The following is a 24242-nucleotide window of genomic DNA, read 5'->3' as shown; positions in this document are numbered from 1 at the left end:
AGGTTAAATCTGAACTGCTTGTTGTGAATTGGTAGTGCCAGGGAAAACAGACAATCTGACCTAAGTTATAATTTCTTCAAGAAACATCATGTTACCAAAATATTTTCACTGTCTCCTTGTTTCTTAAATTTGGACCTCTTTTTAAAATGTAATAAAGCAGGAGAGTGAGTTTGTGTGTGTATGGGGGTGGGGGGGATGTGAGAACCTGGATTTATGCAGGAAATAGCCCAGCTTGATTGTCATGCACATTGTGTAAAGAGAAAAGGAGTTGTCACTTTGGATGGGCTATCACCAGCAGGAGAGTGAATTTGTGTGGGGGGGTGGAGGGTGAGAAAACCTGGATTTGTGCTGGAAATCACTTTAGATAAGCTATTACCAGCAGGACAGTGGGGTGGGAGGAGGTATTGTTTCATATTCTCTGTGTATATATAAAGCCTGCTGCAGTTTCCACGATATGCATCTGAGGAAGTGAGCTGTAGCTCACGAAAGCTTATGCTCTAATAAATTGGTTAGTCTCTAAGGTGCCACAAGTCCTCCTTTTCTTTTTGCGAATACAGACTAACACGGCTGTTACTCTGAAACATGAATTATGAAATCACTGTGTATAGTTCTTCCGTATGTATAGGTTCATGAATGCTTGATAAATCATCTTTTGTGTTACTAGTTACTAAGGTTTAATAAGTCACAGGCTTAATGCAGTTATACTGGAGTTATACTGGAGGTCAGACTGTGTTATACTGGAGGTCAGACTAGATCAGGGGAGGGCAAACTATGGCCCGCAGGCCGGCCCCGGCCCATCAAGGCTTTCAATGCGGCCCGTGGGATTGCCAGCTCTGTGGCACAGCTGGGCTAAGGCAGGCTCCCTGCCTGCCCTGGCCCCGCGCCACTCCTGGAAGTAGCCGGCACCACATCCCTGCGGCCGCGGGGCAGGGACAGAGGGCTCCGTGCGGTGCCCTCACCTGCAGGCACCGCCCCCCACAGCTGCCATTGGCCGGGAATGGAGAATTGTGGCCAATGAGAGCTTTGGGCATGGTACCCACAGGTGAGGGCAGTGCGCTGTGGAGCCGCCTGCCCCACTCCACCCCCAGGAGCCACTGCCAGACATGTTGGCCACTTCCAGGAGCATCGTGGAGCCAGGGCAGGCAGGAAGCCTGCCTTAGCCCTGCTGCGCACCACTGTCACCCCGGAGCCGCTCAAGGTAAGCAGTGCTGGGCCAGAGTCCGTACCCTGAACCCCTCCTGTACCCCAACCCCCTGCCTTGAGCCTCCTGCCACACCCCTCCTGCACCCCAACCCCTTGTCCTGAGTCCCTTCCTGCAGACTGCACCCCGTCCCAGACCCCACACTCCCTCAGGCACCCCAACCCCCTGCCCCAGCCCTACATTCATGACCCTGCATACAATTTCCCCACGTAGACGTGGCCCTCGGGCCAAAAACTTTCCCCAGCCCTGGACTAGATGGTTTTAGTAGTTCCTTCTGGCCTCAAAATCAATGGCTTTATATCAGTTTAAGCATTAGAAGCCTGGCCTCCCTCTCTGAAGGTCAAGGGCTCAAGCCCTGTTGTTTACCATTGGGGGCAGGGGAGACCTTATGGTTGCATACAGCAGGATTTGGTTTTCCAATTTTCCTTTCTAAAAAATTGATGTATTTAATTCACATTGTGAGAAAACATCCTTTAACACAAGTTTTATACTTAAAAATGCAAAATCAATTAATTGTTCTGTGACATACAACAAATTACAGATGTTCTGCATTTCAGTCATTTGTTCCACATGTTGAGCGCTCATATCATGCATTGGCAGGTTTCAAGGTTGAGTAAGGCCCAGATCAACAAAGGTACCTAGGTGCCTAAATCTTAGTCTTAGGCTCCACTGCAGTCCACAAAGCTCCCGCTCAGCTGCCCCCTAAACCTATAGGGGCCTAAACTCACTCGGCACCTGAATGTTTAGAGTAAAAGTTCTCTAGGTAACTATGGTTCTGTCTTCGGGCATGCACGCTGCTGTCTCCCTCTCAGTGCCTGGATGCCTGTCTCCCACTTAATCCCTAGTGTGGTCCACAAACATGGGGAAGACAGGAAGACAAGTGCCTTTCTCACATGTAGGGCCTGATCCAGTAGATGTGCTCAGTGGCCACCTACTGGATTGGGTCCCATTCAAAATCTTGACCCAAGAGAAGAGGTGGTGGGGGCTTTTAGCCTAGTGGCTAGAACACTAGCCTGGGATACAGGACACACAGGTTCAGTTCCCCCTTCTACTTGATGAGGAGAAAGGATTGGCTCAGGGTCGCTCTCAGGAGGATGCTGAAACCACAGAGCTATGGGATGTGCTGATGGGGTGTTCCCACAGTCTCTCCAGTTGAAGCTCTTCCATGGTGTATAAATACTTAAAAGGGCACTGGGCCAGAGAATGAGAATGACTTTATAGCCTGCTAAGGGCACCCACCTGTGAGGTGGGAGACCCAAGGTACAGTCCCCCTGCTTCATTACCTATTCAGTTTTTTATCCAAAGTGGAACAGGAGAGACAGATGGAGTACCATATCAGAGTATCATATCACCCAGTGGCTACAGCACCTCCTGAGAGGTTTGGGGATCCCTGTTCAAAGCCTCTCTCTCATTAGGTAGTTGAGGGAACTGAACAAGCCTCTGCACCACATGACTGAAAAGTACCCAAAGTAACACCAATTTTTAAAGAGTTCCAGTGGAGATCCTGGCAATTACAGGTTTCAGTACTGGGCAAACTGGTAGAATATATAGTAAAAAACAGAATTACCAGACACATAGATAAGCATGATTTGTTGGGGAAGAGTCAACATGGTTTTTGTAAAGGGGAAATAATGCCTCATCAATCTACTAGAATTCTTTGTGGTTGTCCACAGGCATGTGGACAAGAGTGATCCCGTCAATGTAGCGTACTTAGATTTTCAGACAAAGTGCATCACCAAAAACATTTAAGCAAAGCAAGTAGTGATGGGATACCAAGGAAGGTCCTCTCATGGATCAGTAACTAGTTAAAGATAAGAAAAAAAGGGTAGGAATAAATGGTCAGTTTTCACAATGGAAAGAGATGAACAGCAGGATCACCCAAAGATCTGTACTGAGATGTGTGCTATTCAATGTACTTATTAATTATATGGAAAAGACAGTGAACAGTGAAGTGGCAAAGTTTTCAGATGTTACAAAATTATTCCAAAGCTAAGTCCAAAGCTGACTATGAAGAGTTACCCAGTTTTGTGAGATCTTTGTAACTGGATAACAAAATGGCAGATTAAATTCAATTTTGATAAATGCAAAGTAATGTATGCTAGAAAAAATAATCCCAACTACACATATATAATGCTGGGCTTTAAATTAGACGTTACCACTCAAGAAAGAGATCTTATAGTCATTGTGACTAGATCTCTGAAAACTTCAGCTCAATGCACAGCAGCAGTCAAAAAGGTTAACAATGTTAGGATCTGTTAGGAAAGGGATAGAAAAATAAGATAGAAACTACACAGCTACTATTTAAATCCATGGTGCACCCACACTTTGAATATTATGTGCAGCTCTGGTTGCCTCATCTCAAAAAGGATAGAGTGGAACTGGAAAAGATTCAGAGAAGCTCAACAAAGATTATCAAGAATATGGAACAGCTTACATAGGAGAAGAAACTAAAAGAGTATGGTTTTTTTATAAAAAGATTTAGAGCTGTTGATTAATTGCAGTTAACTCATGCAACTAAACTAAAAAAAATTAATCACGATTAAAAAAATTAATCGTAGTTTTAATTGCACTGTTAAACAGAATACCAATTGAAATGTATTAATTATTTTGATGTTATTCTGCATTTTCATATATATTGTATTCTGTGTTGTAATTTAAATCAAAGTGTATGTTATTTTTATTACAAATATTTGCACTGTAAAAATGATAAAAGAAATAGTAGTTTTCAATTCACCTCATACAAGTACTGTAGTGTAATCTCTACAGTGAAAGTGCAACTTACAAATGTAGATTTTTTTTAGTTACACAACTGCACTCAAAAACAAAACAATGTAAAACTTTAGAGCCTACAAGTCCACTCAATCCTACTTCTTGTTCAGCCAATTGTTAAGACAAACAAGTTTGTTTACATTTACAGGAGATAATGCTGCCATCTTCTTATTTACAATGTCACCAGAAAGTGAGAACAGGCATTTGCATGGCACTTTTGTAGCCGGCATTGCAAGGTATTTGCGTGTGTGGTGGAAAAATTAACCACGTGTTGTGTTTGGATCAGAACCAAGCCTAAGGCTCCTTTATTGATTACAAGCGCAGGGGGGTAACAGCTCTAAGTAGCTGCCCCCCCCCCCCCCCGATGAAAAGCACACAGAGCTTTTTAAAGCTTAAAACCACAGACAAATTACACATTCGTCTTAATTACCTTATTTGGAATATAGCAAAACAAGCTTTTCCTGTTATTGACAGGTGTTCTTTTGTGGTTAACGATTCTTAAGCTGTGCTGCTGCAATTGCCTTACAATGGAATTTTCCACACTCTTTTCTTATGCTTCATATACACAGTTAGCTTGACCAAAAGTTTTAGGCCTACTTGGAAAGTTTAGGCATACTTGGGTCCACTGAATTTTTCCTCTACACGTGCCAGATATGCTAAATGTTCATATGCCCCTTCATGCTTCAGCCACCATTCCAGAAGACATGCTTCCATGCTGATGATGCTCATTAAAAAAAATAATGTGTTAATTACATTTGTGACTGAACTCCTTGGGGGGAAATTGTATGTCCCTGGCTCTGTTTTACCTGCATTCTGCCATATATTTCATGCTATAGCAGTCTCAGATGATGACCCAGCACATGTTCATTTTAAGAACATTTTCACTGCAGATTTCACAAAACACAAAGAAGGTACCAATGTGAGATTTCTAAAGACAGCTACAGCAGCCAACCCAAGGTTTAAGAATCTGAAGTGCCTTCCAAAATCTGAGAGGGACAAGGTGTGGAGCATGCTTTCAGAAGTCTTAAAAGAGCAACACTCCTGATGCGGAAACTACAGAACCCGAACCATCAAAACAGAAAATCCATCTTCTGCTGGTGGCATCTGACTCAGATGATGAAAATGAACATGTGTCGGTCCACACTGCTTTGGATTGTTATTGAGCAGAACCTGTCATCATGGACACATGTCCCCTGGAAAGGTTGAAGCATGAAGGGACATAGGAATCTTTAGTGCATCTGGCACATAAATATCTTGTGATGCTGGCTACAACAGTGCCATGAGAACGCCTGTTTTCACATTCAGGTGACACTATAAACAAGATGAAAAGGAGTACTTGTGGCACCTTAGAGACTAACCAATTTATTTGAGCATGAGCTTTCGTGAGCTACAGCTCACTTCATCGGATGCATACTGTGGAAACTGCAGAAGACATTATATACACAGAGACCATGAAACAATACCTCCTCCCACCCCACTCTCCTGCTGGTAATAGCTTATCTAAAGTGATCATCAAGTTGGGCCATTTCCAGCACAAATCCAGGTTTTCTCACCCTCCGCCCCCCCACACACAAACTCACTCTCCTGCTGGTAATAGCCCATCCAAAGTGACCACTCTCTTTAAAATGTGTATGATAATCAAGGTGGGCCATTTCCAGCACAAATCCAGGTATTCTCACCCCCCCACCCCCCTCCAAAAACCACACACACAAACTCACTCTCCTGCTGGTAATAGCTTATCCAAAGTGACCACTCTCCTCACAATGTGTATGAAAATCAAGGTGGGCCATTTCCAGCACAAATACAGGTTCTCTCACCCCCCACCCCCTTTTTTTCAAAAAAACACACACACAAAAACCAGCTGAGTTTTTGTGTGTGTGTTTTTTTGAAAAAAAAGGGGTGGGGGGGTGAGAATACCTGGATTTGTGCTGGAAATGGCCCACCTTGATTATCATACACATTTTAAAGAGAGTGGTCACTTTGGATGGGCTATTACCAGCAGGAGAGTGAGTTTGTGGGGGGGGGGGGGGGGCGCGGAGGGTGAGAAAACCTGGATTTGTGCTGGAAATGGCCCAACTTGATGATCACTTTAGATAAGCTATTACCAGCAGGAGAGTAGGGTGGGAGGAGGTATTGTTTCATGGTCTCTGTGTATATAATGCCTTCTGCAGTTTCCACAGTATGCATCCGATGAAGTGAGCTGTAGCTCACAAAAGCTCATGCTCAAATAAATTGGTTAGTCTCTAAGTTGCCACAAGTACTCCTTTTCTTTTTGCGAACAGACTAACATGGTTGTTACTCTGAAACCTGTCTATAAACAAGATGTGGGCAGCATTATCTCTTGCAAATGTAAACAAACTTGTTTGTCTGAGCAATTGGCTGAACAAGAAGTAGAACTGAGTGGACATGTAGGTGCTAAAATTTTACATTGTTTCATTTTTGAATGCATTTTTTGTACATAATTCTACATTTTTAAGTTCAACTTTCATGATAAGGAAATAGCACTACAGTACTTGTATTAGGTGCATTGAAAAATACTATTTCTTTTATTTTTTACAGTGCAAATACTTATCAAAAATAAATATAAAATGAGCGCTGTACACTTTGTATTCTGTGTTGTAATCGAAATCAATATATTTGAAAATGTAGAAAACATCAAAAATATTTAAATAAATGATATTCTATTATTAACAGTGCGATTAATCACAATATTTTTAATTGCTTGACAGCCTTAAAAAGATTATAAAAAGATTAAGGCTGTTCATCTTAGAAAACAGACGACTAAGGGTGATATGATAGAAATCTATAAAATAATGAATTGTATGGAATAAGTGAATAGAGATGTATTATTTACCCTTTCCCTCAATACAAAAAAGAGGTCACCTTGTGAAATTAATAGACACAGGTTTAGTACGAACAAGAGGAAATACTTTTTCACACAAAGCATAATTAACCTGCATCATTCACTTCCATAGAATGTTGTGATGGCCAAAAGTGTAACTGCATTCAAAAAAGAACTAGATTAAGTTCAATAGGATCAGTCTATCACTGGCTGTTAGTCCAGGTAGTCAGGGATGCAACCCTATGCTCAGGGCAACCCTAAACCTCTGACTGCCAGAACTGGAAGGGGAAGATGGGTGGATCTTTCTAGCATTGCCCTGTTGCATACATTCCCCCTGAAGCTCTGGTGCTGGCCACTGTTGAAGACAGGATACTGGTCCATATGCACAACTGGTCTGACCCACTATGGCCATTCTTATGTTCTATAGTGGTCTAACCACTGGATTAAGGCTATGTCTACACTACAGTTTATTTTGGCATAATTTAGGTCATTCAGGGGTATGAATAAACCACCCCCCTGAGTGACATAAATTACAACGACATAAGTGCCGATGTGGACAGTGCTATGTCGGTGGGAGAGCTTTTCCTGCTGATGTAGGTTCTGCCAGTCATGGAGGTGGTTTTATTATGCTGAGGGGAGAGTTTTCTCCTGTCAGCAGAGAGCATCTTCACCAGAGAGTTATAAGATCAGTACCACCACCTCCTTGAGTGGTTTCATGTGGACTGAGGTGGGTGCCTACCTCATTCTCAAAATAAATGACTTAGGTGCCTGAGCCGCATAACTCCAGGAGAGGGGTTCCCAACTGTGTCTCCGAAACCCCACCCTTCTCACACCCGTCTTGTTGGCATCTCTCATTGGCTAGTTTAGGTGGCTCCCCTTTTAGACTGCTTAGTTTGGTGGATCACATTCTTAGGCACCCATCTCTCCCTTGTCATTGTATTGGGAGTCTAGCACCCAACTCAGGCTTTGTGGATGGCTGTGTGTTCCTGTGATTTTCTAGCCACCTAAATGTTAGGAACCATAACACTCAGCAACACAATGCTGGGCCGGAATTAGTGATGACAAATTATAATGACAGAATGTTACACTTCTCTTTCTGTATGACTTTTATTGATTTCAGAAGATACAATTTTAGTCCATGCTCACAGGGTGGCACTATGACCACTGCTGTGGCTACGCCACTTATGAGCCTGCTACTAACTCTGAACTTACTCTGGTCCTTTACCTGAATGAATAGCAACTCATTCTTTTAGATCCAGAGGTCACAGACATAGAATCATAGAAAAGTAGGCCTGCACGGGACTTTGGTAGGTCATCTAGTTGAAGCCCCTGCACTGAAGTATTATTCAGACTATCCCTGACAGGTGTTTGTCTAGCCTGCTCTTAAAAACCTCCAATGATGGAGATCCCACAATCTCTTTAGGTAACTTCTTTCAGTGCATAACCGCTCTTACAGTACTGGAAGTTCTTCTTAAAGTCTAACCTAAATCTCCCTTGCTGCAATTTAAGCCCATTACTTCTTGTCCTGTCCTCAGTGGCTAAGGAGAACAATTTATCACCCTTCTCTTTAAAGCAACCTTTTACGTACTTGAAGACTGTTATCCTGTCCTGCCTCACTCTTCTCTTCTCCAGACTTAACAAATCCAATTTTTTCAATCATTCCTTGGAGGTCATGTTTTCTAGATCTTTAATCATTTTTATTGCTCTCCTTTGGACTTTCTCCAATTTCTCCACATCTTTTCTGAAGTGTGATGCCCAGAACTGGACACAATATTCCAGCGAGGTCTTATCAGTGCTGAGCAGAGTGGAAGAATTACTTTTTGCGTCTTGCTTACAGCACTGCTGCTAATACATCCAAGAAGGTTTTTTGCAAAAGTATTACATTGTTGACTCATATTTCATTTGTGATTGACTATAAACCCGATACTTTTCTGCAGTACTCCTTCCTAGGCAGTCATTGCCCATATTGTATTTGTGCAACTGATTATTCCTTCCCAAGTGTAGTACTTTGCATTTGTCCTCATTGGATTTCATCCTATTGATTTCAGAACATTACTCCAGCTGGTCAAGATAATTTTGAATTCTAATCCTGTCCTTCAAAGAGCTTGCAACTGAGACAGTTACTGAATGTCTCCAGTTGAGGTATCCACATTTTAGAAAGAATGTTGAAAAATTGGAGAGGGTGCAGGAAAGTTACTAAGAAGATTGTAACAGGGAATTTGGAGCATTTCAGCGGGATAGTGGTAGGAGCACTGGGCTCTCAGCCCCTGGCTTGGTTGAGGAGCCTCAGTCTTTAAGGTGGGAGGGAATAGGGGGACCTGGAGCCTCCCTCTCCACTGGGTTCCAACCCCTGAACAGTGGGAGCCCTCCCAGCAGGAAGTCTAAATCCGCTGCCCTGAGCTACTTCCTACCAATGTCTGCTAAGTTTGAAGCATGGCTCCTCTAGTCCAGTTAAATGCCTGGCTTGCCTCCCATAGCACCCTCTGGTGGATCTTGGGCAGTGCCCTGCCGTGGTTCCAGTCTCCTTTGGGTGGGGCAGGCACAAGTTGATAAAGCCAAACCCCACAATGTCTCTGGGCTTTGCTCACTCAGTTATCTCCAGTGCCAGAGACTCCTACATCTACTTTGCAGTCTCCCTTGGCTGGGGAGACAGTGCTTACTCCCAGGTGGCTGCCTTGGCTGACAGACTAGTACCCCTGCATCTCAGGCAGGGAGACAGCTAGATCCTGCCCCTTCACCAGTCAGTCCCAAACTGAGCTAGGGTCCCTCCTTTTCTCCCCCTCCAGGTCTGGCATTGACTGCAGGTATAATGGGGCAGGGCTAGCTGGGCCCAAAGGCTCTCTTTAACCCTTACTGTGCTGGTGGGCAGTTTCTCTGCTTCATCACAGTGATACAAAATCTGGAAAACCAGACTTCAAGTAAGAGTCTAAAGGAACTCAATTTCTGTTGTTTATGAAGGAGAAGTTAAAGAGGTGACTTGATCACAATCTGTAAGTACAGCAGAATCTCGTTTATCTGATGTAATTGAGATCGGGGCCAGATCAGAAAACCAAAAATTTGCATAATCTGGAGAATGGGAAAGTGTGAGACTGAAGCACCATCAAGCAGCCACAGGAGAGTTTGCCTGCTTCTGGACCTGTGTGCACTAGTTGTTCGGTTAATACAGAAAGCTGGCTAATGGAGGGTTGGATAAACACGGTTTTACTGTACTTATGCAGAGAGAAGAATGCTCATACTAGAGGGTTCTTTAATCTAGAAGGCAGAGGCATAAGGCATCCAATGGCCATAAACTGAAGTCTGAAAAGTTTGAATTAAAAATAAGGCACAAATTTGTAAGAGCATAGTAATCAACTACTGCTTTCCTGTGGCAACTGTATTATGGTCCCACAGTCGTGGCAGAACAACATGTTGGAACGGATACATAAGGGACACCAGGACCGCACAGAATTCCAGGAGCCAGCCCTAACATCAGGGTGGTGACCTGGCCTAGGATGGCCATCCAATATCTTGAGAGATAAAAGGAGATGCAACAAAGTCAGTCCGTCACTGGTGCTTAGCCATGGTATGAGAAAAGAGCCTGATGCGCGAGCAGCAGACTTTCCCAGAGTGGCTACAGGTCCACTCACCAAATGGAGGTTGGAGCACTCTGCCTCCTGGCTTGCCTGTGGGCCTCTACGTGGGCTCTCTGTGATGACTGCACTAGACATAACCCGGCTTCTCCAGACTGAGCATTTGTGGGCAGGATTCTTCCAGTTGTCAGTGGGAATGCTGAATTTGAGGCCTCGCTTGACCTTGTCGCTGTATTGGAGCTTTGGCATTCCTCTGCATCACGGGCAGTTCTTAAGTTGACCATAGAGTACAGCCTTTGGCAGACAATCTTGAGGCATGTGCTCCACACATCCCAGCCAGCAAAGCCTGTGAATGTCCAGCATAGTCTGCATAGACAGTAGGCTGTCTCTCAAGGATCCTCCCCATTCTCTCAAGGATCTTGTTATTGATGATCCTTTGGTCCCAAGTAACTCCAAGGACTTTTCCAAGAGAGTAGAGGTGGAAACTTTTCAATCTCCACTCCTGCTTGTAGTACGTAACCCAGCTTTCACAAACGTAAAGGAGGGTACTAAGGACACAGGCCTGATAAATTGCTAACCCTGAACACAAAGTTGTCTGTTTGTTGTTCCAAACACACGAGGTAAGCTTGCCAAAGATAACAGAAGCTTTCTCGATTCCATTATCAAGTCCCCTATCAAGGTTAAGTGAGCTGGTAAGAATTGAGCTGAGATAGCAGAAGTGATCCACATTGTCCAGAGCTTCATTTTTGACATAGATTTTAGGTGGATTGTTGGTACCTTGTGACATGACAATTGTTTTCTTGATACTGATTACTATGCCTGGCATTGGGCAGGCCCAAAAAAGCAGTTTGGAACCATGCAAGCCATGCAAAATGATGACAAAGACGCAACTCAAAGAACATCTCAAATCTGTAGTATCTTCCAGAAGGCCTTGGATATTAATAGCACTAGTGCTGTCTGAAGCAGAGGATCATACCAGCCTGGGACCCATCAATTATTTTTTTATATTAGTAAAAAAATCTACTTTTCACTAGATTCACAAGTGATCAGGACATAGAAAATGTAAAGGGTGTCTTCATTTGGACAATGGGAAGAAACAGTCACTGATAATGGGGCTACAGTTTGACAGTTCAGAATTGTGTGCTTTTGGGGTATATTTCAAGCATATTCCTTTCAGCCCCCACCACCCAAAAGGGAGCGGACTATCAGAGAGTGCAACACAGATTGCTAAGAGATAGCTACAAGAAAAGGATTCCAGAATAGCTCCATTGAAGACTAGGTCAAAACTACAGAGGTGTTATAATTACCTACCCAGGAACAAGGTAGTTTTCCTTTAAATAAATTGTGAGGCTACTAGTGCCACTCACTGTGCTCTATGTCTGAAGCTTCTAGAACCCACTCAGAGCAGCAGTGTGTATTTAGTTAGGCCTGGTATATTTGTGTATATTTAGAGACTCAGCTGTGTCTGTGAGGTTTCTTCATATTGTCTTTATGTAATCAAGAAAAGACACAAGAACGGTGAATCATAGAAGATTAGGGTGGGAAGAGACCTCAGGAGGTCATCTAGTCCAACCCCCGGCTCAAAGCAGGACCAACACCACCTAAATCATCCCAGCCAGGGCTTTGTCAAGCCAGGCCTTCAAAACCTCTAAGGATGGAGATTCCACCACTTCCCTAGGTAACGCATTCCAGTGCTTCACCACCCTCCTAGTGAAATAGTTTTTCCTAATATAACAACCTAAACCTCCCACACTGCAACTTGAGACCATTGCTAATTGTTCTGTCATCTGCCACCACTGAGAACAGCCTAGTTCCACCCTCTTTGGAACCCCCCTTCAGGTAGTTGAAGGCTGCTATCAAATCCCCCCTCACTCTTCTCTTCTGCAGACTAAACAAGCCCAGTTCCCTCAGCCTTTCCTCATAAGTCATGTGCTCCAGCCCCCTAATAATTTTCGTTGCCCTCTGCTGGACTCTCTCCAATTTGTCCACATTCTTTCTGTAGTGGGGGGCCCAAAACTGGATGCAATACTCCAGATGTGGCCTCACCAGTGCTGAATAGAGGGAATCTCTGTGTAATTTCCTGAGATGATTGTAACACTCCCTGGGCGAACCCAGGGTTGTGAAGTATTTTGCCACTACCTGCCCTTGTTGTGAAGCAGTCTTGTCTTGCTTGCGGTAGCTCAGCTCCCTGAAACTAACAGCTTCTGGCCACACTCGAGCACTGACTTCCAGGTCTCTGCAGACCTCTCCCTCTCTGTGCAAGCTTGTGACAGACCCACACCAACTCCCTAGTCCTCAGAGCACTCCCTGCAGTTTCCAGCCTTTGTCACTGGATACTCACAAAAATTACCAGGTAAGCTGTGCCTGATGAGACAGTGTGCACACAGCTCAACTGGTACAACTCACAATCAGGTCCTCTATAACAATACTGCACTGATATATATTTCTAGTGAAACAGTCATAAATTTATTATCAAAGGTTAAGTTTTAAGAGATAGTGAATAAGGATTATAAATTGAAACTGAAATGTTTACACATATAAACAAAACATAAAACACGATTCTTGGTCTACACTTCTTAATGGTTACCTTTCCTATTTAATAAAGTAGATTTTCTCCCAAAGATTTAGTCTGACAGAGCTGCTGGTTTTCAGTCAAAACTAGGATCCAAGCTTTCATGAACATCCCATACCTTTCAATGAGTTTCTTCCATGAATGGATCACAAAATGTCTTACTTGTCCCCCAGCTATAGCCCTTTGAAGTGAACCCCAGTTGTTTATTCTTTTGTGTATTGTTCCCTGTTGATTTTGCATCTCCCACTCATTCTGTATGCTGATGAAGATTTACTTTGTACTGATTTTTAATCCTTAATTTACATCAAAGACACGCTTTATCTGTCAGAATTCTTGTTTGTCAACTCTGCCTTGTTTCAGATTTTAAAACATATTTTCAGTAGGTATACATAACTACTTATATAGTGTCGTTACATATATTTCACAATGATGTTAATGACTAGTGTGTCACCATCATTCATTTGATACCTTACAAGACACTTTGTATGGATAAATATTATTAAAAGAATGTGTTAGGTATAGTAAGCTTCTCAGATATAATAGGCATTGCTGACACAGAGTAATGAACTCTTTGTCAGTTGGCACTGGGAATTTCTAAGGGTCACAATGATCCTGAAAAGAATGAAAATCATTATATGTAGGATCATCAGGCACAGCTGTAACATGACTGTATTTTGCATTAAACATTTTGAAAACCTGGTTCTAATTTGCTGTTTTTCTTTCCAACAGTTATTCCAGTTCTGTTTGTGGCCCCCTGGGGAATAGCCAGATCAAAACTAGAAAACACAGGGTAAGTTACTATATAAAGATAATCATATAAGATTGATTTGTTTGTTTTAATGGGTTTTCTGATTGTTTATAAGTTAGTATGCACAGACATGCTACTTTTCCTGGAGACCTTTGACAGCATAGGACACCAATATCATCTCTTAGGGTAGTTTGACTTTATTCCTTTGGGAACAGTGAAAGGTGCAGACCATCTTGAAGGATGGGGACACTATCTTCCCTGAAAACAGCATTTGGTTTGAGTCCTATTGAAAACAATGGGAGAGGGCAGCCATTTTGAAAAGGTTCCATTTTAAAGAATGTCATATATGATCACTAGCCCTCAAGAAAATTCTTCAAAAGTAGTCAAATCATGAGATGTCAATGAGTTTTAATTATATGGGAAGTTTGAAGGGTCTGCATTATCCCCTTATTAAAATCATTCAGGAGAAAAATGCTCTGAAAGGAGGTGTTACATTTATTAAAAGATCCATTTTTAAAATTAATTTTAACTCAAAAACTAATTCATGGACTGACTTGTAAATTCTCAGAAACTTTATTCTGGACTCAAAGAATAAGTGCTATAATTTTGGGAAGAATATGACATGTACTTCATACATTTCAAAATGGCTGCATGTCTGTTTTAATGGCAATACTGAACTAAACCTTAACTATATAATCACAACCAGAGCTTTCATGGTAAAAGACAAAAACACCACATTTTGCAATGGTTAAGTTTATGCATAACGACTACAAACCAAGCATTTTAAAATGAGCAAATCTGCAAGAATGTCAGAGACAGCAATGATTCAACAGTTTATAGAAAGCACAATCTTCACCCAGACCATTTCTACACATGTCACAATCTATCACTTTCATAAGCAAATGCTTCACCAAAACAACCTTAACTCTGTCCTTTTCTTTTTGCGAATACAGACTAACACGGCTGTTCCTCTGAAATCTGTCCTTGTAGTGACACCATCCTATAATCTTCATTTCTTCAATCCTTATTTATTTCCCCAAAGCCAGTTTTTAAGCTATTGATTATTCATACAAATAAGGGCTTTCATTATCCTTTCTCTGCTTTTAAAGATTTGTTACCTTTAAATGCAGTAATTTTTCTGAGAGAATAAGAAATTTACAGGCTGTGGCTAACATCATCTCTGTTTTTTAAAAAATCAATGTGCTTGTATAGTGAACATATTATTGCCAAACTCCAGTCTTCCCCTCATCAGGCTTTTAATTATATTGTAGACAATAGCAGCTGTAATATTAAAGTGAAAGAAGGCACTTGCCATACTAGCCTTTGCTCTTTTCCTTCAATTTCTATCATATCACTTCAAGTGTTTATGAGGCTTCTATACACAATAGCAGAGTATTTATGGTACATGGACAACTTTGTCTGGAGTATTATTATTGCTACGATTTATCTTATATTGCAGCAGCAATAAGAGCCACCCATGGTTATAGTGCTATTGCGCTGGGAGCTGTCCAAACAGATGGCAAATGACTGTCCATGGGTGGGGGTAACAGAGACACTAACATGTACAATGGGATGTTCTTAGCCAGTCAGGAGCAGTGATCGCAGCTTCTCACTTGCCTAACCATTATCCAGTTGTACTTTCCTGTACGCACCACAGCAAAGGTGAACTGCCCCTTTACATGGACACAGGCTTTGTTCCACTATCAATTTAGCAAGGAGGGTGGGCTCCTTAACTAGCTCCCAATCCTCCTGTTCCCTTTCCTTAAACATTCCTTTTAAAATTGTGAAATTACCACAATATCACTCACAAAAAATACTACATTGCCCAAACTCCTATATCCTTCAGAGTGTTGTTTAACAGAGCAAGATCTGTTTAAAAGGAATAATCTCTTGAACAAAGTATAATCTTTGGATTGCTTCCTTTTAAACATTTCTTTCTCCAGATGGAGAAAACAGGGGGAGCAGAGATTAAAAAAGGCACCACCTGCTTGTACTCACCCGGCGGCGCCCCAGGTCTTCAGTGGCACTTTGGCGTCGGGTCCTTCACTCGCCCCGGGTCTTCAGCGTCACTGAAGGACACCTCCCTGCGCCACCGAAATGCCTCTGAAGAGCTGGAGTGAGTGAAGGACCTGACGCTGAAGTGCTGCTGAAGACCCAGAGCGCCACCTGACCCACCGCCGGGTGAGTAAAAATTAACAGGGAGCCAAAAAATTTAAAAGGCACCACTTCTGCTCAATGGGAAAGCGGCCACTGCCCCGCTCCTTCCCTAGCTACACTACTGATGAGACCCCTTTCCAGCCTGGGACCAAAGTCCCTCATTCAAAGTCTTTTCCTTCCAGATGTTCTTCTAGGTGTTGAGATGGCGGGGGAGGCAAGAAGCCAAGAGATGATGTTATCATTTCTCTTTTTATAGCTTCTTCCAGCTGCTAGAAAGATTCTTGCTGTGACATGGGGGTCAGGCAGTCCCCATTGATCAAATAAATAGTCTCCATTGCATATGTGCCTTCTTTGAGGCACCTCTGGGATAGTGGATTCTTTCTTGATAGGCCCTCAATGCCCACCTGGCTGGCGATGGGTGCTCCTTTGTCCCTATTGAAAGTCTGGCTGTGATCGTTTCTCAACTTCACAACATCAAGGACAGGGAGATGGAGCTTGCAGTAGTCAAGGTGAGAGAAGATCAAGAGTTTTGTCCATGTGGGCATAGAAGGAAGACTGGATCCAGGAGATGTTTTATGGGAAGGGCATCAAGATTTAGACATGGTTGGTTGATTGGGTCAAAAGAGTAAAAGAGAGGGCCAAAATTATGGGCTTAAGTGAAAGGAAGGATGGTGGCATTGTCCATCATGATAGAGAAAGTAGGGAAAGGAGTGGGTTTGAGGGCAAAGATCTGCAGTTCCATTTTGGCCATGTTGAGTTTCAGATAGCAAGTGGGCACCCCAGGAGATGGTTTGTTTGGTCGGAGGGACACTGGTTCTAGTTGGAAAGGTACATTTATTTGTATGTTATCAGCATCATGATTATAGTTTAAGTAACGTTTGTGGATAAGATTACTGAGATATACGAGTTGCAAGGTTTGTACCTGAACTCTGCTGGGTGATGGATTTCAGCATGTTATCCTTCTGTTCATGAATTTGTGGAGTATGAGTAAAATTTTCAAAATTTGTAAGTAACTTAGGAACTCATTAAAATCAGTTACAAGTTAGTAACCTAACTCCATTAGGCTATTTTGAGATTCCCAGAAATAATTCTTACATAATATTAAATGTTATGACAGTGTAAAACATAAGTTCTTGGATTTTTCCTTTAAAGTGAGTATTTTTTAAAACTTTTTGAAAGAATTATCATAGATTGTGGTCTCCATTCTGGGCAGTGTGCTTTTCTGTATAATTGCTTATAAAATCTTCTTCTTTCTATCAATATTTAAGTCATTTTCTAGTTTTGTTTAGTTTTTGTCTATTTTGGCATATGACCTATTATTTCTTTCTGGATTTGCCTTACCTCCAGATATACAAAGCTTTTTGGCTGACAGTTTCCTTTTTTAAAAAAAATGTAGAACTTGTCAACATTTTTCAAACAAAAACATTTATTTAAAATGATGTTTTGAAGGCAGCATTCCTAGCAAATCAAGACTTGCCTGGATGAAAGCTTCCAGGGCCAGGGTGCCTGTCTGGAAGAAGTCCTCACAGGTGCAGGCAGAGGAAGAGTGAGTAGTGGTGTTGGCAACACGCTATTTTCCTCCCATTGTGGGTTCTACCTTGTGAGTACCTGCAATTAAGGATTAAAAGGGAAAACCCTACCTTCCTGCCTCCCTCTGCTGGCAAACTCCTTTATTTCACCAGCCAGCAGGAAGACTAAGTACCTATTCTGAGGATCATACTTTAGTCAACCATTTCCCAGTTTTGAATGTGATACTTGGATGTGGAGTGCAGAACAGGTCAAAAAGTTACTGAGTTTATTTCCCCTATTGCACTATTCACCAAGCACAATTTCAGAGACTTAGAGGAGGAATTCCTCCAGTTTAACACTGACAAGGGCAAATCTGCAGGTGCTGAAGTAAAATTTTTATCACCTACAAGACTCCCCTCCTTCCAGTGTTCATCTTCGAGGTGGACTATGAATGTTCTCATTCCTGGAATAAAGTGTCCACAGAGCCATGAACCTGGAAAGCATCTAGCACATTTGTGTCCTTTGGGCTCAAGGCTGCTCAAGTGCTGCCTTCCAGTAGCAGATGTTCAGTGTCCACGGGCATTTTGTAAAAGAGGTGGGGCTCTCAGAAGTTCCTTTGTGTCAGTGGTTAGCAGCAGTTGGAGGAAACTTTCTACCTGGGCCCAGGGTCTGATTTCAGCCAGACATTAGCTTGTCTTTAAAATAGTTACTTATATTTCTAGTTTAATTGTTTTTAGGGCTGATTAATGACAGTTAACTCACGCGATTAACTCAAAAAAATTAATCACAATTAATCACAGTTTTAATTACACGTTAAACAATAGAATTAATCCCAATTGAAATTTTAAAAATATTTTTGGATGTTTTCTACATTTTTAAATATATTGACTTCAATTACAACACAAAATACAAAGTGCACACTGCTTACTTTACATTATTTATGATTACAAATATTTGCACTGTAAAAAATGATAAATACTATTTTTCAATTCACCTCATACAAGTACTGTAGTGCAATCTCTTTATTGTGGCACTTTTGTAGCCAGCATTGCAAGGTATTTACGTGCCAGATATGCTAAACATTTGCATGTCCCTTCATGCTTCGGCCACCATTCCAGATGGTATTCATTTAAAAAAAAAATGGGTTAAATTTGTGACTGAACTCTTGGGGGAAAATTGTATGCATCCTGCTCTGTTTTACTGGCATTCTGCCATATATTTCATGTTATATCAGTCTTGGATGATAACCCAGCACATGTTGTTCATTTAAGAACACTTTCACTGTGGATTTGACAAAATGCAAAGAAGGTACCAGTGTGAGATTTCTAAAGATTGCTACAGCACTTGACCCAAGGTTTCTGAATCAGACGTGCCTTCCAAAATCTGACAGCGACAAGGTGTGGAGCATGCTTCCAGAAGTCTTATTCTGGTGGCATCTGACTCAGATGATGAAAATGAACATGCATTGGTCTGCACTGTTTTGGATAGTTATCAAGCAGAACCCATCATCAGCATGGACACATGTCCTCTGGAATGGTGGTTGAAGCATGAAGTGACATATGAAATCTTTATCACATCTGGCATGTAAATATCTTGCAACACTGGCTACGACCATGCCATGCGAACACCTGTTCGCACTTTCAGGCGACATTATAAACAAGAAGTGGGCAGCATTATTTCCTGCAAATGTAAACTAACTTGTTTGTCTGAGCGATTGGCTGAACAAGAAGTAGGACTGAGTGGACTTCTATGCTCAAAAATTTTACATTTTTAAAAAAACTGCATTCAAAAATAAAACAAACATAATTCTACATTTGTAAATTCAACTTTCATGATAAAGAGATTGCACTACAGTACTTGTAATGGAGGAATGGAAAAATACAATTTATTTTGTTTTTTTACAGTACAAATATTTGTAATAAAAATATATATACACAGTGAGCACTGTACATTTTGTATTCTGTGTTGTAATTGAAATCAGTGTATTTGAAAATGTAGAAAACATCAAAAGTATTTAAATAAATGGTATTCTATTATTGTTTAACAGTGCAATTAATCACATGATTAATCGCGATTAATTATTTTAATCATTGTTAATTAATGTTTTAATTGCTTGACATCCCCAATTGTTTTTAGTAGTTTTTAGTTTTTCTGCACCTTTAGAGTTGAGGTAGGATTTGGCATATTGCTCTGCATGCTGGAGTCAAGCTGGTCTAGCTTGATGGGATATGGCCAATCTTGACTTTAAGAAGTCAGGGTTCCAGAGGTGTACTGTGTGCCCTCTATTTTCCAGGATATGATCATAGAATATCAGGGTTGGAGGGCACCTCAGAAGGTCAAATGATGCCCATACCAGATGCATGATGTGTCCAGAGAAGGATCAATTCCCAGATCTTTGCTCAGTTTTTTGAGCTTTCAGCTCACAGATCCATGAGCACCAGCAAGTAGGGCTACAGGCCTTCTTACTGAAGGAAAGGCCTCAATGTGTGAGCCTCAGAACTGGGTGACAGTGGCCGCAATTCCATGTGGGAACTCAAGAGACCAGCTGTGGCTGCTAAGCTCTCTTCTGCATGAAGCCTGTAGTTCCAGTTGGAAGAATCAGCATAGCTGCAAGTGATCCTAGGAGAGTTTCAGGTTTGGAACAGTGAAAGTCAGCACTTGGATCTGCTGACACAAGAGTGCAACCAATGTGGGGGCCATTGTTGGGGTCATCTGGGGTTTCAGGACAACCAGGAACTTTCAGTACCACCTCTGCAGTGTCAACATTGCCTTCACTACCAGAGGCACTGGAGACGCAGGACCCCCCGTAATGCCAGTACTCCAGAGAGATTCTCTACCCTCAGATATTGGTACTGGCTGTTCTAACACAGTGCGGCAGATTCGCTGCGGGGATATTTCAGCCCCACTCTCCTTGTTCCTCAAAGGCAGGGGAAAGAAAATGGGCCAATCACAGGCCTCAGATCCTGAGCCTACCAAAAACAAAAAGAGGGAATCATGGGGTCAGTGCCAGAACCAGCACTCCCAGAGTTTGTGTCCTGGGTACTACGCAGTGGCCATGGGAGTTGCCTGTACTTTGGTCAGCCTTGCCCTGCCTGGGCTGAATAGTAGGATTTTCTTCCCTCAGAGGGATCCTAAGAGGGAACCCTTCTTGTAGTAGAGGGGAGATACTCTATGAGGAGAGTATCAGATCTGGGAGCTGCCCACTTTATCTTCAAAGCCATCTCGGATGGCAGGGCTGGCGTTAGCAAAAATGGCACCCTGGGTGAACATGTATTTTGGTGCCCCCCCCATCACTCCTGGCCCCAATGGGTTCCCTGTGCTTCCCCCTCCCACCCCCATCACCTCTGGGCCTGCTGCCTCCCCCAGTGTTTACTTCATATTGAAAGAGATTGAAGAGCTCAGCCTTGGCACAAATTAAGCACTGGCAGGGCAGCCAGCCAGGCGCCTAGCTCTGAAGGCAACACCACCGCCCCCAGCAGTGCAGAAGGGTGGCATGGTATATGGTGTATTGTCCCCTTACTTCTGCACTGCTGTTGTGGCTTGTGGTGCCTGGCCTGTGGCTTTGCACGGTCACATGGGAGCTGCATCTTGCCAGAGCCCAGGGCCCTCCTGCAGCCCTCTGGCCACTCCTGGCTCACTGGGGTACCATTTCAGATTTTGGGGGATGGGAGAAAACTTTAACCATGATTCCAGGGACTACTTAGGCACCTGAAAAGTCTAGGTTTTTTTGCCAACAACTTAGGGATTAGTTGACAGGAGCACTCTAATTGTTATAAAAATAAAGAAAAAATATATACGAACTCCAGTTAAAGCCACGTTTAAAGTTTATATGTAAATTTAGAACAATCAGGAAATAATACAGCAAGATACACAGCAAGGGGTCGGTTCTCGGGCTGGTTTTATTCAACATCTTTATTAATGATCTGTATGATGGGATTAATTGCACCCTCAGCAAGTTCACAGATGACACTAAGCTGGGAGGAGAGGTAGATAACGATGGAGGGTAGGGATAGGGTCCAGAGTGACCTAGACAAATTGGAGGATTGGGCCAAAAGAAATCTGATGAGATTTGGCAAGGACAAGTGCAGAGTTTTGCACTTAGGAAGGAAGAATCCCATACACTGCTACAGACTGGGGACTGACTGGCTAAACTGCAGTTCTGCAGAAAACGACCTGTGGATTACAGTGGATGAGAAGCTGGATATGAGCCAGCAGTGTGCCCTTGTTGCCAAGAAGGCCAGTGGCATATTGGGCTGTATTAGTAGGAGCTTTGCCAGCAGATCGAGGGAACTGATTATTCCCCTCTATTCGGCATTGGTGAAGCCACACCTGGAGTATTGTGTCCAGTTTTGGTCCTCCCCACTACAGAAGGGATGTGGAGTACAGTGGCAAGCAACAAAAATGATTAGGGGGCTGGGGCACATGTCTTACGAGGAGAGAACTGGGTGTATTTAGTTTGCAGAAGACAAGAGTGAGGGGGGATTTGGTAGCAGCCCTCAACTACCTGAAGGGGGGTTCCAAAGAGGATGGAGCTAGGCTGTTCTCAGTGGTGGCAGATGATGGAACAAGAAGCAATGGTCTCAAGTTGCAGTGCAGGAGGTCTAGGTTGGTTATTAGGAAAGACTATTTCACTAGGAGGGTGGTGAAGCACTGGAATGGGTTACCTAGGGAGGTGGTGGAATCTTCATCCTTAGAGGTTTTTAAGGCCCAGCTTGACAAAGCCTTGTCTGGGATGATTTAGTTGGTGTTGTAACTATAACATCAACTGGCGGGACAGCGTGTGTGTGTGTGTGTGCAATTAAATGCATATGCTAATTGTTGTATCTTCAATAAACACGGCGTATTGCCTTTCCCCCTGAAAAAGATCCTGTGTGCTTCTTATAAGCATAACATTTTTGTGTGAATATACAGAGGCAATACCCACCCCCCCAGAACTGCAATTACTGGTAAGGAGTTGTGGCAAATTGCCGGCACTACTGTGATGGGTCTCACGCTTTCTCTTCTTGGGTGGGGGTTCAGGGCACCATTTCTTGCCCCTGAACTGGGGTATTAACTGCCCCACTAGTGTCCTAGAGGAGGAGAGTGGAGAGGGAGGGACCCAGGCCCACCCTCTACTCCAGATCTCAGCCCAGGGGCCCTAGGGATAGCAGTAAACCACTAGAACTAGCGGTTCCTTCTCCTGGGCTACTTCCCTTTCCTGCCCTTCAGCTTGTGGGGCTTCCTGCCCTCCCTCTGCACAAACCAGGTGTCCCTTTACCTTGGGTCTTGGTCTTCTTAGCCCACCGCAGCACTTCTCCAAACTCTCTTCTGCTTCCCTCCAAACTGCTCTCTGCTCCAACACCAATCCACTCTGCTTCAACTCCTCCACTTGTCTGATGGTGGAGAATTGAGAAATGGGGAAACATGCCCTGTAACAGTTGAAAATATTGCTAAATATTGCTAAAAGGTATACCATATGTATAAAGCAATCGATCATTCAGGTGTGCACACCCCTGGTCGTAGAAGTGCCAGAGCACAAGGGAGAGGGTTAGAGTCCTCGCTCCTACCAGTCTGTCGGGGAAAAATTGCATAGGTAAAAAAACCCTCGGTCATAGCAGGATTTAGCCCGAAAGGTAGGGGGCTTAGCATTTCCCCCTCCTGCTCTGTTAGACAAAGTTCTTTTTAGTGGGTATAGACTTTTGTGTTTTGTAAATCCCTGCATGAGCGGGGTCACGAAAAAGTTATAAAGGTAAAAACAAATTAAAAAAATCAGAAATATGTTCAGGCGGTATTTTCTATGTGAGGCCCAACTCTGAAAAATATAGGAGTGTGGGCAAATAGTGGTAGCACCTGTGTAAGAAATGTTTAAAAGGAAGCAATCCAAAGATTATACTTTGTTCAAGAGATTATTCCTTTTAAACAGATCTTGCTCTGTTAAACAACACTCTGAAGGATATAGGAGTTTGGGCAATGTAGTATTTTTTGTGAGTGATATTGTGGTAATTTCACAATTTTAAAAGGAATGTTTAAGGAAAGGGAACAGGAGGAGTGGGAGCTAGTTAAGGAGCCCACCCTCCTTGCTAAATTGATAGTGGAACAAAGCCTGTGTCCATGAAAAGGGGCAGTTCAGCAAGGAAAGCAGGACCAGGACCAGACAAGCAGGCAAGCAACAAATAAAAGAACTGGAAAACAGGTTGAGAGCCCTGAGGGGCATAGTGGCAGGAGTAAGGAAAGCAGTAAGTACAGGCATGGAAATTCAAATCCCTGAAACAATACTTAAAATGGTAAAATCTAAGTTAACGATGGTGTCATTTTGAAAAATAAGCAAGTAATTTTTTTAAAAAAAGGAAAAAGTGAACTCTGCAGAGGCTGAGGGGAATTAAGCAGTTAAAGTGAAAAAAAGTTATAAAAAGAAAATTCTTGGTTTCTTTGCAGCCATTCTGGAAAAAAAAGGGGGGGGGGGCCTTTTCCAAAGGAATGTCTATAAATAAACCAGGCAAATAAAAATCTAATTTAAATAATTTGACTATAAACAATTTAGTCAAATTTGCTAAAAAAACATAAGGGGTTTCTGTTGGAACTTAACTGCCTCCAAATGTATACAAATGTTATCTATGTGCAGCTGTGTAAATATATTGTGTAAATATGTGGTTTAAAATAAATTGGTTTTTGTTTTGTTTTTAAATAATACCACTAACATGGCATGTGGATATGGTAGACAAGTTGAGTTCACAAAAAAGGCCTTTTGTGTTTTCATATATAAATAACATTTTTATATTTGGGGAAACTAAGGCACAAACTCAAACACTAATGAAAAAAGTTTTTGCATTCATTCAGGAAACGGGGTTCAAAGTAGCTTTAGACAAGGCTCAGTTGGTGCTACCTCAGGTTACATG

At 42.5% G+C, this 24242-nt stretch overlaps 2 protein-coding genes across 9 annotated transcripts in view; one reads left to right on the top strand and one right to left on the bottom strand.

Annotated features, from left to right (window-relative positions):
* The window catches only part of GAS7 (growth arrest specific 7), a 369130-nt gene that overhangs the window by 35883 nt on the left and 309005 nt on the right, over positions 1 to 24242 (bottom strand). For all 8 annotated transcript variants that reach the window (XM_073310806.1, XM_073310812.1, XM_073310808.1 and 5 more), the window contains one exon: positions 22625 to 22775. In XM_073310806.1, coding sequence (XP_073166907.1) covers positions 22625 to 22775 — 151 coding nt within the window. The remainder of the gene's footprint in view (positions 1 to 22624; positions 22776 to 24242) is intronic.
* GLP2R (glucagon like peptide 2 receptor) overlaps positions 1 to 24242 on the top strand; it is a 120262-nt gene that overhangs the window by 35867 nt on the left and 60153 nt on the right. The window contains exon 8 of the mRNA XM_073310817.1: positions 13683 to 13743. Coding sequence (XP_073166918.1) covers positions 13683 to 13743 — 61 coding nt within the window. The remainder of the gene's footprint in view (positions 1 to 13682; positions 13744 to 24242) is intronic.

This window comes from Lepidochelys kempii, chromosome 14 (genome assembly GCF_965140265.1).
Source record: "Lepidochelys kempii isolate rLepKem1 chromosome 14, rLepKem1.hap2, whole genome shotgun sequence".
NCBI lineage: Eukaryota > Metazoa > Chordata > Testudines > Cheloniidae > Lepidochelys > Lepidochelys kempii.
This window is presented reverse-complemented; position numbering and strand designations above follow the sequence as displayed.